The sequence below is a fragment of the Cervus canadensis genome, chromosome 5, assembly GCF_019320065.1.
Source record: "Cervus canadensis isolate Bull #8, Minnesota chromosome 5, ASM1932006v1, whole genome shotgun sequence".
In the NCBI taxonomy this organism is placed as follows: domain Eukaryota; kingdom Metazoa; phylum Chordata; class Mammalia; order Artiodactyla; family Cervidae; genus Cervus; species Cervus canadensis.
The window spans coordinates 14,103,592-14,120,314 of NC_057390.1; the positions used below are offsets into that span (position 1 = coordinate 14,103,592).

General features: G+C 35.7%; 1 protein-coding gene across 5 annotated transcripts in view; it reads right to left on the bottom strand.

Moving 5' to 3' along the window:
* The window catches only part of MEMO1 (mediator of cell motility 1), a 116,096-nt gene that overhangs the window by 36,907 nt on the left and 62,466 nt on the right, over nucleotides 1-16,723 (bottom strand). For 3 of the 5 annotated variants that reach the window (XR_006269385.1, XM_043468260.1, XM_043468261.1), the window contains 3 exons: nucleotides 16,401-16,469; nucleotides 9,418-9,530; nucleotides 7,071-7,182 (listed from right to left, as the gene is read on the bottom strand). The exons of 1 other annotated variant lie outside the window; for it this stretch is intronic. Coding sequence is in view for 3 of the 4 variants with exons in the window: in XM_043468260.1 (XP_043324195.1) it covers nucleotides 7,071-7,182; nucleotides 9,418-9,530; nucleotides 16,401-16,469 (294 nt within the window). In the remaining variant the exon portion in view is untranslated. The remainder of the gene's footprint in view (nucleotides 1-7,070; nucleotides 7,183-9,417; nucleotides 9,531-16,400; nucleotides 16,470-16,723) is intronic. One more of the 5 variants, XM_043468258.1, reaches the window with a different exon arrangement.

Genomic DNA, 16,723 nt, shown 5'->3' on the forward strand with positions numbered 1-16,723 from the left:
CAGGAAGGACACTGCTAGAAGGGTTATCCATGTTGCTTCCTGGCGGAAAACAATTAGCACGTAACTGTCACATGACATGACTTAGAAGATGAGAGAATCTATAACTCTAACTAACATTACCCAACAAAATACTCAGTGCCAATGGCTTCTTCACAGCCAAATATGAGGAGATGTAAGAAGAAAAACATGAGCCAAAGAACTATAAGCACAATTTAAAAGAAATGTTTCTAACTAGCAGTTTCTTGGTTAAAAAATAACTATTTCTCATCACTAGCTCCTATAGACAGCCAAACACTGTCAAGCAAACAGCCTAAGGACAAAGACCAAATACAGAGTACTACCAAGAACATGGGCTCAGAATCATCAAATCAAAACCGCACCTGTAAAAGCCTGTGTTAGGACCGCAGGAAGACTTCAGACCATGCTTGCATATTCTCTCAAAGAGGTAAAAGGGCTTCTGAGAAATTACACAACCCACGTTAGTGGGCTCCAAGGTGGAGAGAATCCTATCTCAGTAAGAAAGTGGAGAGAATCGTGTCTCAGTTAAGAACTGTGGATGTAACTTTTGTCTAATGGAATGCACTTCTAATCTTATATATAGAAAACCCACAAAGTGGTTAATGGAGTTCTATCAGTTTGTACTAAAACAAAACACTATCTCAAATGAAAAGAGGCCTTTAGGTTTTTAAACTGTCACATAATGCAGAATAAAACTACTACTCAGATGCAAACAAAGCTCACTTCTTATGGAAAAGTAAAAAGGACTCAGAGAATAGAGCCAAGAGCCAGAAGGACCCAGCCAAGAGCTAAGAATAATACAGATCTTCCTCAACTTACAATGGGGTTAAGTCTAAATAAATCGATTATAAGTTGAAAATATATTTACTACACCTAACCTACTAAATACCATAGCTTAGCCTAGCCTACCTTAAGTGTGCTTACAACATTTTCAATAACCTGCAAATGGGCAAAATTATCTAAAACAAAGTGTATTTTATAATAAAGTGCTGAATCTCTCATGTAATTCATTGAATGTGCTATACTTAGTCGATCAGTCATGTCTGACTCTTTGCGACCCCATGGACTACAGCCCACCAGGCTTCTCCGTCCATGGGATTCTCCAGGCAAGAATACTGGAGAGGGTTGCCATGCCCTCCTCCAGGAGATCTTCCCAACCCAAGGATCAAACTCAGGTCTCCTGCACTGTAGGAGGATTCTTTACCAGCTGAGCTACCCAGGAAGCCCAAATTATTGAATACTGTACTGAAAATGAAAAACAGAATTGTTGTCTGAGTACAAAAGGATGTTTAAGTGTATTGGGTGTTCACCCTCATGATCACATGGCTGACTGGGAGCTGCGACTCCCTGCCACTGCCTGGAAACATGAGAGAGTATCATACATATTGCTAGCCTGGGAAAAGATCAAAATTCAAAGTACAGTTTCTACTTAATATGTATCACTTTCACACAATCAAAAAGCCAAAAAATCCAAAGTGGAGCCAGCATAAATTTGGAACCATCTGTAATGAATTACGAAACCACTATCAGAAGATAGAACCAAGCCATAATCAAGGACATTTTCTGTTTCCTGGTTAGATTTCAGAACTGCTTTAGAACAGAGACCACTACACGCTTTTCATTTTTCCACCCTCCAAGAGATCTCTTCAAGAAAATGAGAGATACCAAGGGAGCATTTCATGCAAAGAGGGGCTCAATAAAGGACAGAAATAGTATGGACCTAACAGAATCAGAAGATATTAAGAAGAGGTGGCAAGAATACACAGAAGAACTGTACAAAAAAGATCTTCACGACCCAGATCATCACAATGGTGTGATCACTCACCTAGAGCCAGACATCCTAGAATGTGAAATCCAGTGGGCCTTAGAAAGCATCACTATGAACAAAGCTAGTGGATGTGATGGAATTCCAGTTGAGCTATTTCAAATTCTAAAAGATGATGCTGTGAAAGGGCTGCACTCAATATGACAGCAAATTTGGAAAACTCAGCAGTGGCCACAGGACTGGAAAAGGTTCATTTTCATTCCAATCCCTAAGAAAGGCAATGCCAAAGAATGCTCAAACTACCACACAATTGCACTCATCTCACACGCTAGTAAAGTAATGCTCAAAATTCTCCAAGCCAGTCTTCAGCAATACGTGAACCGTGAACTTCCAGACATTCAAGCTGGTTTTAGAAAAGGCCGAGGAACCAGAGATCAAATTGCCAACATCTGCTGTATCATCAAAAAAGCAACAGAGTTTCAGAAAAACATCTATTTCTGCTTTGTTGACTATGCCAACGCCTTTGACTGTGTGGATCACAATAAACTGTGGAAAATTCTGAAAGAGATGGGAATACCCAACCACCTGATCTGCCTCTTGAGAAACCTATATGCAGGTCAGGAAGCAACAGTTAGAACTGGATATGGAACAACAGACTGGTTCCAAATAGGAAAAGGAGTATGTCAAAGCTGTCAAAGCTGTATATTGTCACCCTACTTATTTAACTTATTTGCAGTGTACATCATGAGAAACGCTGGGCTGGAGGAAGCACAAGCTAGAATCAAGATTGCTGGGAGAAGTATCGATAACCTCAGATATGCAGATGACACCACCCTTATGGCAGAAAGTGAAGAACTAAAGAGCCTCTTGATGAAAGTGAAAGAGGAGAGTGAAAAAGTTGGCTTAAAGCTCAACATTCAGAAAACTAACATCATGGCATCTGCTTCCATCACTTCACGGCATATAGATGGGGAAACAGTGGCTGACTTTATCTTTCTGAGCTCCAAAATCACTGCAGATGGTGATTGCAGCCATGAAATTAAAAGACGCTTACTCCTTGGAAGGAAAGTTATGACCAACCTAGATATCATATTAAAAAGCAGAGACATTCCTTTGTCAACAAAGGTCCGTCTAGTCAAGGCTATGGTTTTTCCAGTAGTCATTTACGGATGTGACAGTTGGACTATAAAGAAAGCTGAGTGCAGAAGAATTGATGCTTTTGAACTGTGGTGTTGGAGAAGACTCTTGAGAGTCCCTTGGACTGCAAGGAAATACAACCAGCCCATCCTAAAGGAGATCAGTCCTGGGTGTTCGTTGGAAGGACTGATGTTGAAGCTGAAACTCCAATACTTTGGCCACCTGATGCGAATAGCTGACTCATCTGAAAAGCCCCTGATGTTAGGAAAGATTGAGGGCAGGAGGAAAAGGGGACGACAGAGGATGAGATAGCTAGATGACATCACCGACTCAATGGACATGAGTTTGGGTAAACTCTGGGAGTTGGTGATGGACAGGGAGGCCTGGCATGCTGCGGTGCACTGGGTCGCAAAGAGTTAGACATGAATGAGCGACTGAACTGAACTGAATGTGATTAACTGTCTTTGTCTCAAAACTGTATACTAAAAGATGCTCAACATCACTCATTATTAGAGAAATGCAAATCAAAACCACAATGAGGTACCATTACACGCCAGTCAGGATGGCTGCTATCCAAAAGTCTACAAGCAATAAATGCTGGAGAGGGTCTGGAGAAAAGGGAACCCTCTTACACTGTTGGTGGGAATGCAAACTAGTACAGCCGCTATGGAAAACAGTGTGGAGATTTCTTAAAAAACTGGAAATAGAACTGCCATATGACCCAGCAATCCCACTTCTGGGCATACACACTGAGGAAACCAGATCTGAAAGAGACACGTGCACCCCAATGTTCATCGCAGCACTGTTTATAATAGCCAGGACATGGAAGCAACCTAGATGCCCATCAGCAGATGAATGGATAAGGAAGCTGTGGTACATATACACCATGGAATATTACTCAGCCGTCAAAAAGAATTCATTTGAACCAGTCCTAATGAGATGGATGAAACTGGAGCCCCTTATACAGAGTGAAGTAAGCCAGAAAGATAAAGAACATTACAGCATACTAACACATATATATGGAATTTAGAAAGATGGTAACGATAACCCTATATGCAAAACAGAAAAAGAGACACAGAAATACAGAACAGACTTTTGAACTCTGTGGGAGAATGTGAGGGTGGGATATTTCAAAAGAACAGCATGTATATTATCTATGGTGAAACAGATCACCAGCCCAGGTGGGATGCATGAGACAAGTGCTCGGGCCTGGTGCACTGGGAAGACCCAGAGGAATCGGGTGGAGAGGGAGGTGGGAGGGGGGATCGGGATGGGGAATACGTGTAAATCTATGGCTGATTCATATCAATGTATGACAAAAAAAAAAAAAAAAAAAATTTGTGGCCAAAAAAAAAAATAAATAAAGTCACAGAGGGGGTAAAAAAAAAAAACAAAAACTGTATACTAAGTATACTGGGGGGGAGGGGTGGACAATGGGGTATCCAAATCAAAAAGAGCTGTACCCAAGGAGCCTCATCCACAATCTAACCAAATTCAGATGATAAAATAATGAACTCTGAACCTGATGTCATAACTGGATGAGATTTCTGGGCATCTTAGGAGATGTCCTCCATGTTGGAGAAACATGAATTGTCCACCACAGAAAGAACTGTGGTAGTCCATCAACAAAGAAGCCTGCCAACACTTCCTCCTAATCCTGTATACATATGCTACTCCTCCCATCAAGAGGTGGTATCTATTTCTCCTTTGGGAAACAAAATGCAGTGGAAATGATGATATGCAGTTTTAGGCCTAGTCCTTAATAAGCCAAGAAATTTCTGGTTTTGTTGTATTACCCAGAATCACGATGTAAAGAAATCCAGACCATCCTTCTAGAGACAGGCCAAAAAGATAGAAAAGCCCTGGCTGATAAAAAAAAAAAAAAGAAAGAAAGAAACAGGCAATAGAGAACAAGTGAGGTATCTCAAGTAACAGTCAGCACTAAAGTCATCTTAAATCCTCAAGGCCTATTCCAATCATCTCAGTCAGTGTCTTGTGGACCACAGCAAGGTGTTCCCTACTCAAATTCCTGACCCCAAAATTGTGAGCAATAAAAGAGTTATGATTTTAAGTCATAAGTTTTGAGGCAATTTGTTATTCAGTCAAGGATAACTGATACAGGTAATGGTAGGCTAAGTGACACAAGCAGTGCTTGCAGCAAAGGTTACAAGGGAAAAGTACTAGGTACTTTTGAAAGAGTCAGTATTAGGGATCCTAATGTAATCTGAGAGATACGGAAGGTTTTCCTGAGAAGTGATATACTTAAAAGTGGTAATTTAATGTTATTTAATAGGGAGGAAATTACTAACGTAAATTTTGTTCACTGGTTTCAAATTTCTATTTTCCTACACTTCCACATTACACCTGCTTTACTTTTGAAATAACATTTTAGCCAGGAACAAACGTCTTTTACTGTCCTGTTGCAGTTGAAGAATGGGATGCTCTGATGACACTAGCATTTCAAAAAGTAAACAGGCTATACACCTTTAAAATTTTCTGAATAATTAGAATGTATTAAAACACAATTAACCTAAAATTGGTAAAGAATCCACCTGCAATGCAGGAGACCCCGGTTCAATTCCTGGGTGGGGAAGATCCGCTGAAGAAGGGAAAGGCTACCCACTCCAGTATTCTTGGGCTTCCCTTGTGGCTCAGCTGGTAAAGTATCCGCCTGCAATGCTAGAGACCTGTGTTCAATCCCTGGGTTGGGAAGATCCCCTGGAGAAGAAAATGGCTACCCACTTCAACACTCTGGCCTGGAGAATTCCTGGAGAATTATATGGGGTCGCAAAGAGTCGGACACGACTGAGCGACTTTCACTTTCACAACCTAAAATTACACTGCTTATAATTTAATATCACTCTATTTTTAAAAACTTCTTCAGCTTATGTAATCCCTTATAGCTATTTTTGTGAAAAGATGCAGACAACATGAGACTGAGAGAAATAAATAATACTTTGATAACAGAATTAAGAACAGAAATGACTCCCAACACTGCAATAATGGAATAAGACCAACATGAAAAAATTAAAATTAATTGAAGAGACATTCACTTTTTAGGGTTAAAAAGAAATCAACCACTGAAGTACAAGAGGAGAAAATAATCTAGTTTAACAGTGTAAAAAATCCTTGGGGTTTCAGCTGACCGCAAATATATCAGACAATGGTAAGTAAGCCATATCAGCATAAAAATTGTTAATCTCATATTTCATTAACACATTTAATTAACAAATATTTACTGCAAACCTAAGACGTACCACTTATTTTCCTAGGAGAATACAGTAATGAGGACCAGAGAAGGAATAATCTCACCATATTTAGAACTAATCAAACTAAAAACATATGTAGTATTAAGTCCATATGACGGAAATGGCTGAAAAACTTACAGATATGTGACCTTCAAAAGAAAAATGTTCTAATTTGAATACTGCCCTAAAGAAGAAAGCTCTTAAAACAATTCTTTCATTTTATCAAAATAATGACTACTATGTGACAGGCATTGTGCTAGGTACTGGGGTGTAAGTGGAAAACAGAATGCCCCTGTCTTCACTTGACTGACAGTCTAGTGAGCATGCTGTCCTCAAAGACCTTTTAGCAGGTACCAAGTAGTAATGTCAGCATTTTTTATAACAGAGATCTCTTTTATAAGAGATGTATGTTATATATAGATTATCTCACTATATATTACTATATAATAATTGCTTTTATAATAGAGATTCACATACCTTGATAAAGGCTGAAATAAATTACCTCCAAAGTTACTCCCAAATCTAAAATTTTATGATTACTTACTTGGAGCACTATACCATGAAAGAATGTAATTGTTATTCTGAGATAAATAGATATATAATGAATAAGATAACAGGCAAACCAATACATACAAACACATAGATAGACACATGTGTTTTCTTTTTAATATTTCTACCTAATAAAACAACCATGCCACTTCATACATTTAACCTTCATAGGCAAACTACTCAAAACCAACTTCAATCCACATTCAGAAAAATCTAATCTCAAATTCTTTATTTCACTGTAACAAGAATTTTTAAATCTCTTTATCCTAGTGATCATCTTACCCTAGTTAAAATAATTCCAAAGAAATTAATATCCATGATTTCTCTGGGATTTCTTATATTAATTAGTATACCTTTCCATGGCTTTAGCTGTATAAGGCAAATGCATTTCAATACTGTGTTCATCTTCATCTGTCTGCAGAGACATGCGTTCAAACATTCCTGTCTTCCATAGTTCTCCGTAAACTAGAGGTTTCAAAATATAGTAAAACAAATGTATTAATGTATATCCTTAAGCTGTAAGACTACCCAGTAACACAAAACTACATGCTTTGGCGAGAGACAAAAGTACCACGTAATATTTTCCTTTGGTTTTAGTTTTAAAAAAAGGAAAAAACAACTAGCTTCTTATATAAGACAAAACAGTCAGACACGTAATGATTTTCGTATGTTACACAGTTACATAAAAAATAATAATTTAAATTTTCATCAGGTCCTTTCATTATATCTAAAATCACCTCTAAGTTTAAGGTTTTCCTTGACCTTAATCAACCAGTAGATAATAACAAGAACGGTTGATCAAAACTCCTACTGAAATATGGAAAAATCCCCGTCTACTTCCTCATGAGGTTTAATAATACAGTTTTTGAGTTCTGTTTTATTTTTAAATAAAATGTATAGGATTATTGTTTTACACCTCACGTTTTGTTATACCAAGAACAGAAAATTCCTATTGAAAATGCTATTGTCCTCAACATTAAGAATTAAACTTGTCAGGTAGACTGGAATATAAATTTACCACAGTACCATGCCTTAATCTTAAATTTTTAAAATGGTTTAGCAATTCAGACCCTTCTGATGGATTATACTTAAAACCAGATATTATATAGCAAGAAAATAATGAAATTTAATATGTTAAAAAAGACACAAGAGTATTTTTATTTTATCATTGAACAGAACCAGCATTTTTAAAACTACATCCTTAAATGGGTTTACCAATATCAAAGAAAGAAACAAATAACTGTATGACTTTTCTTCTATGAAACTGTATCTGATTAAAAATTCTCATTGTTAGGCTACCCAAAACCAAAATTTTCTGAATGCTCTAACAAGGTTTTACACATTAAGTGTGACCCAGAGGGTGGATGAAGGTAGTAAAAAGGTACAAACTTCCAGTAATAAAATCAATAAGTACTGGGGATGTTATGTACAACATGACAAATATAATGAACACTGCCGAATGTTATACCTTAAAGCTGTTGAGAGTAAATCCTAAGAGTTCTCATCACAAGGCAGAAATATTTTTTTGTTTCTTTAATTTTGTATCTATATGAGATGACATTCACTAAACTTATCATTTCATGATATATGAAGTCAAATTACTGCATCATACTTTAAAATTTATTGTGCCGTATGTCAATTATATCTCAATAAAACTGGAAAAAAAAATAAAAATTTTAAAAGCATTTTAAAAATTTAAGTTACATACCCTAAAGCCATTCCAGGGAGTAAGGTTAGAAATATTCCAGTTTTGTTAATAAGCTATATCCTAACAACAAAATTTAAGCCTAAAGTTTAAGAAGAGATGCCCATTTCCTTTGCAAACAACTTCTTTCATTCCACAAAAGAATTTGCTGAAAAATTTCTTAAAACAATAAACACTCAACATAATTAAAATATAATTTGATGAACTGGAAGGATATACACCAAGTTCATGAATGTGGTTACTTTTGGGAATGTGGGAATGTAAAGTGAGTTCAGTTGAGAGGAAAGTCTGAGTCAAGTGTGAATGATAAGTACATGAGTGTTTGTTATAGAAGTTTCCATATTGTTTGGCATTTTAAAAATTATGTTTACCCATTCCTCCAAAAATACTATTAAAAGTCAGAAAAAGTTTTACTTTACACATTCAATGTACAAAATGAGACACAACTAAATAAAAAATGTGGTGCCTGGAATCTTATTTTAAAAATCAAAATAACAGGTATGTTTTATAAATAAAATACACTTAAGATTTATGTAGCACTTTTCTTGCTGCGTTTCACAACTACAGTCTCATTTTTCCCCATAAAAACCATAAACAAGGAAATAAAATCATTATCCTCATTATCCATTTACAGTGAGGGAATTGTTACACAGAGAGGAAGACTAACATGCCCAAAATCTTTCAACAAGTTGTTGTGGGTACCAATTTCTTTTCTGATGGTACAATGAGTACATGGTACTTCCCTGATTATAAATATAACCACTACAGTTCAGAGACTAATGAATCTACAGATTTTTGTGGCTGGCAGAAAAACTGCAGTTGTCTTTTAGGCATATGGAAGATTTTCTTAGTTTTTGTTTTTTGCAGATTAGTTACAACAAATTTTCTTTTTAAAATTCAAATATTACAAAAGTAATACTTTTAATTTAAAATAAATTCATAATTCCTATTTTTTAAAACTTTGTTTACAAGCTTTAAGAGTTCTATATACTTACTCTTTTGGTCAATACGAAGGTCATACAGAGGTGTTCTATATATATCCACACTGGAAAGTGCACATCGAGAAAGGGGCACATGATGAGAAGGCCCAAGGATGAAAATTCTCCGGCTAGGAGATATACAACAAAAAACACAGGACAATTGCACTTCTACACAAACTTTATTAAATAAAAAGAAAAATAGTGATTTTTAAAAATTACGTGTAATACTGTTTTCCTTCTTGATTTCATCACCTACTGTTACATGTTAAACTGTGTTCCCTTGATATCATACATAAAGTCCACCCCCCTGTACCTTAAAATGGAATCTATTTGGAGATAAGGTCTCTGAAGAGGTGCGTAACTTAAAGTCATTACGGTGAGGCCTGAATTCAACATGACTGGTGTCCTGACAAGAAGAGGAAGAGACACCAAGGGCGCACACATGTAAAATGGTGACTGACCACACGAAGAGACGTCAGGAAGACAGCCATCTGCAAGCCAAGGAAGGGGCCGCCTAAGAAGCCAACCCTGTCAACACCTTCATCTTGGACTCTTCCATCATCCAGAACGAAGAGAAAATAAATTTCTGCTGTTCTAATCACCTAGTTTATGGTGTTTTTTTATGGCAGCACTAGCAAACTAGTGTACCTGATGATTTGCTTCTCAATTAATTAAGTTCAATTCCTTATCTCTGTCTTTCTGTTGACAGGGCTTTAAAAGAACCATGTTCAATACCTGGAAATACCAGTTACTAATTATCCACAGTAAACCAACTGACTATGCTTAAAATCGCCTCTGTATTCACAATGGCTAGAACACAGGTTTTCAATAGCTACATTAATTACATTCTAAATATTCCAGCTATTAAATAAAATCTCAAACCTATAACACATCCTAAACTTACTTACAACTTTAATAAAACGACATAACAGTATAAAGTCTGAAAATCCAAGGTATCACTACAAAGAATTACTCAGATAAAGCTATTTCCATATTTCTTCCATGTCAGAGAAGAAAGGCATCTTGTTGAGAAGAATTCAGTGTAATAAGCTTTCTCTGTTCCTATTCAAGTAGAAGTCATTCTCAAAAACAAAGAAACATAATTATGTGTTCTTTGCACTATAGGCTAAAGAAAAGAATGGAGCTAACTTGTAGCCTAAATCTTTACAATCCCTTTATCTTAAACATCAAGATTAAAATGGACGAATTCTCATTTTATCTCAAACAGCTCTACGATCTGAATTCCAAAACTCTCCATTTTCTCTATTCTCCCAGATTTATATGAACAAAACTTTCCCCACCACACACACACTCACAGACAGGAAACTGTAAGAAAAAAGAATATATATATGTAAGCTATATACCTAGAAAATTAAGAGCTACTCATTGCTCAATTAAGGGACAAACACTCAAAGACTGAGACACCAGAGCTCTATCTGCTTCACATCAAAAACTTGCAGGACAAGGAATGTGTGCTATATTGCAAAGTCTTTATTTTTATAAAATTCTATTACAGGTAAAAAAAATTAACCTATGGTTGGGTGTGTCTTACTTGCTATCTGAGGTGTTGGGAGGGTTGAGGGAGATAGGAAAGATGTGGGTAAGGAAAAGGTGATTCAATTTAGTCCCAAAATCTCCTCAAGAAACTGCAATCCTCAAAATGTCACTCACAGCAGACATGTTAAGACCACAAGGCATTTCTAGTCAGAAACATAATCCCTTTTCTCACCTCCCCTGCTAATACTCACTTCCTGTCATCATCTCTATGATCAAATCAGTAACATTTAAGGGAAAAAAAAATCAAATCCACAGATTCCTAAATGAACAAAAAGATATCACTATGTTCTCATACCTTAATGGCATATAAATAACACCACACTTTTTAAAATTAAAGTCTAATGTGGGACATAAATAATGGTATATCTGAGTGTTTAGGAAACTTGCTTAAGGATAGGTACTATATTGGGGTGGCAAAAAAATTCATTTGGGTTTTTCCACAGGACGTAAGCAGAAAACTCTAACAAACTTTTTGGCCAACCCAGTATGAATTAAGAATTAAGTAAGAAAAGAAAAGCATGTTTATGATTGAGGAATGTATTTCTAAGAAAAGAGGACTAGAATACTTAAAATCAGAGCACTCCTGGAAATTCAGGATAATTAAAACATGAAATGACTTTTATAATATCAATTGAGGCACAAATATATTTCATAGGTAAGTGTAACAAGGTTCTTCTGACAGAGACTAAAATTTGAGTATTATTTCAGAAATAAAGACCCGAGGTCAGAAAGTCTAACTGCTTCCTCTAATCTAATACATGGCTATTCACCTTGCTTGGGTTTCCATCAGACCCAACCGAGATGAAAAGATAAAGCCTAGGGCGGAAAAGAGCTCCCATCAGTCTGAATTATCCAGCTGGGTACCCCAAGGGTTGAAACTCACCCAAAAGCAACATAGTGAATGAAGTTCTACATTTAGTTAAGAGAGATACCAGGAGAAAAAAGAGATTTAAGTCCCATCAATACAAAACCCTTAAAAGTGATATACCAAAAAACAAACCAAAAAAGGCTAGGTATTGTTGAAAAGAAGGAAAAACAAAGTACACACTCAATGAGCACTAACCTCAGACTGAATTTCTGTGTTACCTATATGCTAAAAGACAATTAGTAGCATAAGTAAAAAACAACATCTTTTCTCTTTCTTCCCCCCTAGATTGCTAGGCCCATAAAACACCTAAGCCATACACATATTTTGGAGAGAAATGGATAATACAGGCATTGGAAGTAATGCCACTTTCTCTCCCTTTAATTAGTTACATGGTGCTTTGTTGTAAAGGGGTTACTTTTAAAATATCCGCATATAATCAATCACTGTTACCATACATATAAAGGAAATCTTTAATAGGAAAAAATAGGAAAAAATCAGTAGGCATTCTTTCAGAAATAATGTAGTTTACATATAATAACACCTCCAGAGAATCAACATTTGTGGAGTTACCAAGAGAGTAGAGTAGTCTGTGCACTCAACACAAGAGTTACCTAAGTGCCTGTTCTCACAGTCAACTACTCAACACAAGAGTTACCTAAGTGCCTGTTCTCACAGTCAACTATTTATACTAAATAATGGAACGCAAGTAATTTTTTTAATTTTTCATAGTAAGTGGAGATATTTTAACTGAAGAATAAAATGTCATGTGGCCCCAAAGAAGATTCCTTTTGGCTCTCTTTTTCTGTCCTGCAAGGTGTTCTGAAAGATACTAATCAAAATCACTATCTAAGTAACATTCTGAGTTTCAGTTTTTAAAAGTTTTACTAATAGGAAAAAACTTTGCAACTATAAATAAGGGAAAGAACTTAATGTATCACTTTAAAAATTCCTTAAACAGCCAGAGTACTCTTTCTAAAACATGAATCAGATCATATCACTCTCCTGCTTAAAACATCTTTCAAAGGTTTTTCATGGTCAGAGGATAAAACCCAAAATCCTTAAAACAGGTTCTAAAGTCTCAAATGAACCGGTCCCTTCAGTGTGATTCTCCCCCACTTAGATCACAGTACTTTATGCACACTGGTCTTCTTTGCAGTGCCCTGATGACAAGGATACCTTTGCCTATTTCAAAGCTTTTTCACATGGCTGGCTTTTTGCTGGCTTAAAGATCATCTCCCCAGAGATGCTGTCTCCAATACCTTATCCACAATATAAATCCAATCACCTTGAATTATAGCAGTTCTCAAAGTGTGAACTGTGGATTCCTCAATACCCTTTCAAAGAGTTCACAAAATCACAACTATTTTCATAATAATACAAAGAAGTTATCTGCCTTTGCAATGTGTTAATATTTGCACTTGTGGTACAAAAGTGGGACTGTGTAAACTGCGGGCTACAATAAAGAAAATGGAATCAAAATGTACTAGTAGTTATGTATTCTTCACCTTCACCCATGATGTTTTTTTTAAAGCCTGTTTCATTTAATTTCATCAAACGCTGAACTCTGAATACAGTTTTATTAAAATATGCTGTATGACAAAATGCATTCAACTTGTGGTGATAAATGCACACAGCACCTCTACAACATACAGAAGCATGTCTCAAGGAAAGAGCATTTGTGTGCTTTTGAGTTATGAGCTGAAGTAGACACTTTCCCCATGGAACACAATTTTTAGTTTTGTGGTTATTCCAACTTAGCTAACTGGCAGAAATTTTCTAGAAAACAAACAAAATGAGCCTGACACTTCATAGAAAACATTTGACTTATTTGTTGCCAATGATAAAACTAAAACTTTTAGGTGAAAGTTAGGACTTTTGCAAAACTTATATCACTGTGAGACTGACAGCTTCCCAATAATTAAAAATATTTCTAATGAAATTGATGGTGATATTAACAAATGTGATTTTTTTTTTACATTGTATGATGAAATGTCAACATTTGAAAGACCTGCCTAACTCAATGAACAAGTTATTTTCTAAACGTCATGTAAGATATCTAAAAACCATGCCTTCAAATCCTACACACAAAAGATGATCCTGGTTGACATGTAGAGAATGGGAAAGTAAGAATCGAAGCTAGTGGTATCAAGTTCAACCTTCTCTCTTGGACTGTTATTTTTTCTCTATACTTATTATTCCCAAAAGCATGTGTTCTCTACTTTCTCAAAGGACTCTGAAGACATTGCAAATCTCAGGGAGGGCCACTTTCAAGAGAATACAACTGTAACTGTCAATGATTATAACACTCAGACCTTCAAATTTATTTATTCAGAATTCAATTCCAATATACTAACTACAAGAATAAGGTGATCGCTCACATCATCCATCATTTGTCTTTCTTTTTACTGATCGCCTTTATTATCACCTTCTCAGTCCTTGACTCTCTTTCCCTTTTACCATTTTTTCCCTTCCATTCTTACTGTCAACTTATTTAACACACAATTTCCACTTATATCAATATACACTCTCTATGTACTCCTAGGTCAAATAAATTCCAGGGTACATCATCAAAAAAATTCTGCCAAACAGAAAAAGTTTTGGAAAAAGCTGTTATATGAACTCGCCTTGATTATAAATGGTTCACAAACCAGGGTCAAATAAAGGATGTTTCTAAAAAGCTTTACAATCTAATTTCTACTTCACTCTTATTCATGAAACAAGTTAAAATTATACATTAAATATGTATTATGAAATATCTGTTAAAGATGCTCCTCAAATCACCTGGCAATATTATAGTCTATTTATTATTAAAAATTTACTAAAAATAACTTTCAATAAAGGCCTGATAAAATGTGCAGGACAAACATACTACATAAAAACCAAAGAGAGCAGCTTTTTTAATAATTTGAACAAACTACTCAAAGGCAAAGAAGTAGGCCGAGGGCAAGATTCTCTTTTTAAACTCATGGCTACTGTGAGTTACTTCTACATCTCACCACAAGTGATTATACTTCATCTATGCTAGTACAGGTCTAACCAATCAATCAACATCTGACAGAATTAAAAGTTTCCAGCAGAAATTTTTGAAATTTCACAAGTTTCTTATTTTAGAGAGTGGTATACTAAGCTTTTTAAAGTTCACAAGTTTTTCATTTTATAGAGTACTATATGACTCAGTCTCAATTTGCCAGGAAGATTTTTTTAAGCTAATTTCAGAGCTGTCATTAAATTATTATGAGATAGTATACTTCAAACACCATATTAAATTCACTGTCAGATTCTAAAATAATTCAGGTACCTTTTCCTGTCAATGAGAAATTATTCTTCATTCATTAACCAGAATTTAACAAGTACAATAAAAAATTTTCAATTATAAAGTGATTAAAACAGAACAAAGGGCTTTGGATTTTTCTTTAAAAAGTGTTCAGGTTTTCAAAGAAAATTTTAAAAAGCAAACTATTTAACTGGTAATGTTCCTGGACCCACTTCCACTGAGTGCATTCATGGGGGCAGGAGAGGGGCACACTCAGTTCTGACAGTATCTACCTTGAGACAACATCAGATTCCACAGGTTAAGGGTTCAGTCCGACAAGAATGTCCCCACAGCCATCCCCTACCTCAGATGCCAGTCTCGAGCCCAGGCTGTCACTAAGGCTTTACAGATTAGCGATTCCAACAACCACCTCCCTGAATTTCAATTCAGATGCCAATCGTAAGTCCAGGTTATTACCTGTACTTCTGACAGACTGATAACAAGTCAAAGGTTCCCATGACCCCCTCCTTGGGTTCAATTTATTTGCCAGAGCGGCTTACAAAACTCAGAAAAACATTTCACTTACTAGATCATTGGTTTATTATAGAAAGATGTAACTCAGTAACAGCCAGATGGAAGAGATGCAAAGGGCAAGGTAAGGGGAAAGAGCCAGGAATTTCCATGCCCTCTCCAGGCAGGTCATTCTCCCTAAATCTCCACAAGTTCACCAAGCCAGAAGCTCTCCAAAGCCTAACCTTTGGGGGTTTAATCAAGATAGTGATTGATTCAACCTCCAGGCTCTCTCCCCTCCCCAGAGGAGGTCAGGAAGTGGGAAAGAAAATTCCAACCTTCTAAACACAGGTTGAATACTCTGGCAACCAGTCCCCATTCTTAGATGGGGTCCAAAAGTCACTTCATTAACATACAAGAAACCTTTTTTGTCAATGTCACCACTTAGGAAAGTCCAACGGTTTGGAGAACTATAGAAGAAGACTAAATACATATGTGAAATATATTTTGATCATCTAAATGACCAAATATATATTTCTTACAAAATCACAATAGTGTACTAACCATCTAACATTTCCAGAACTAAATATTTTACCATCAAAGGGAAGGTAATAACCAAATGTTCAGATAATGAAAAACAGTATTAAAGCTTTTTATAACCTATATATGTTATAATCAAATTGATAAAGTCAAATTCTTAATGAAATCAAATATATAATAAACATGTAAAACAAATTACTTCAGTGACAAAGCAAGTATGATATAATCTCCAATCACCTAATCAAAATGGAATCTAGCTATATTACTTACGTAATAGATGGATCCACTTGTTTGTAAGCATGAGCAGCACAAGACCCACAGTACGTATACCCTGCATGGCTACAAAACAAAAAAATGTTTAACTTAATGATCAGATTCAAAAGCAAATCATTCTGGGAGAAAAATAACTTCTGAAAGAAATATAGTAATTATGGTAAACATAACAGAATTATGTGTATAGATTAAAAAGCAATGTAGGGAATGATGCAACTTCTAGAATAGCACAGGGAACACATCATTGTTCTGTGTTCCAATTTTAAATGTTAAAAAGTATTTTGTAATTTTTTTTTTCTGATCTGAAGGAGAATTAGATT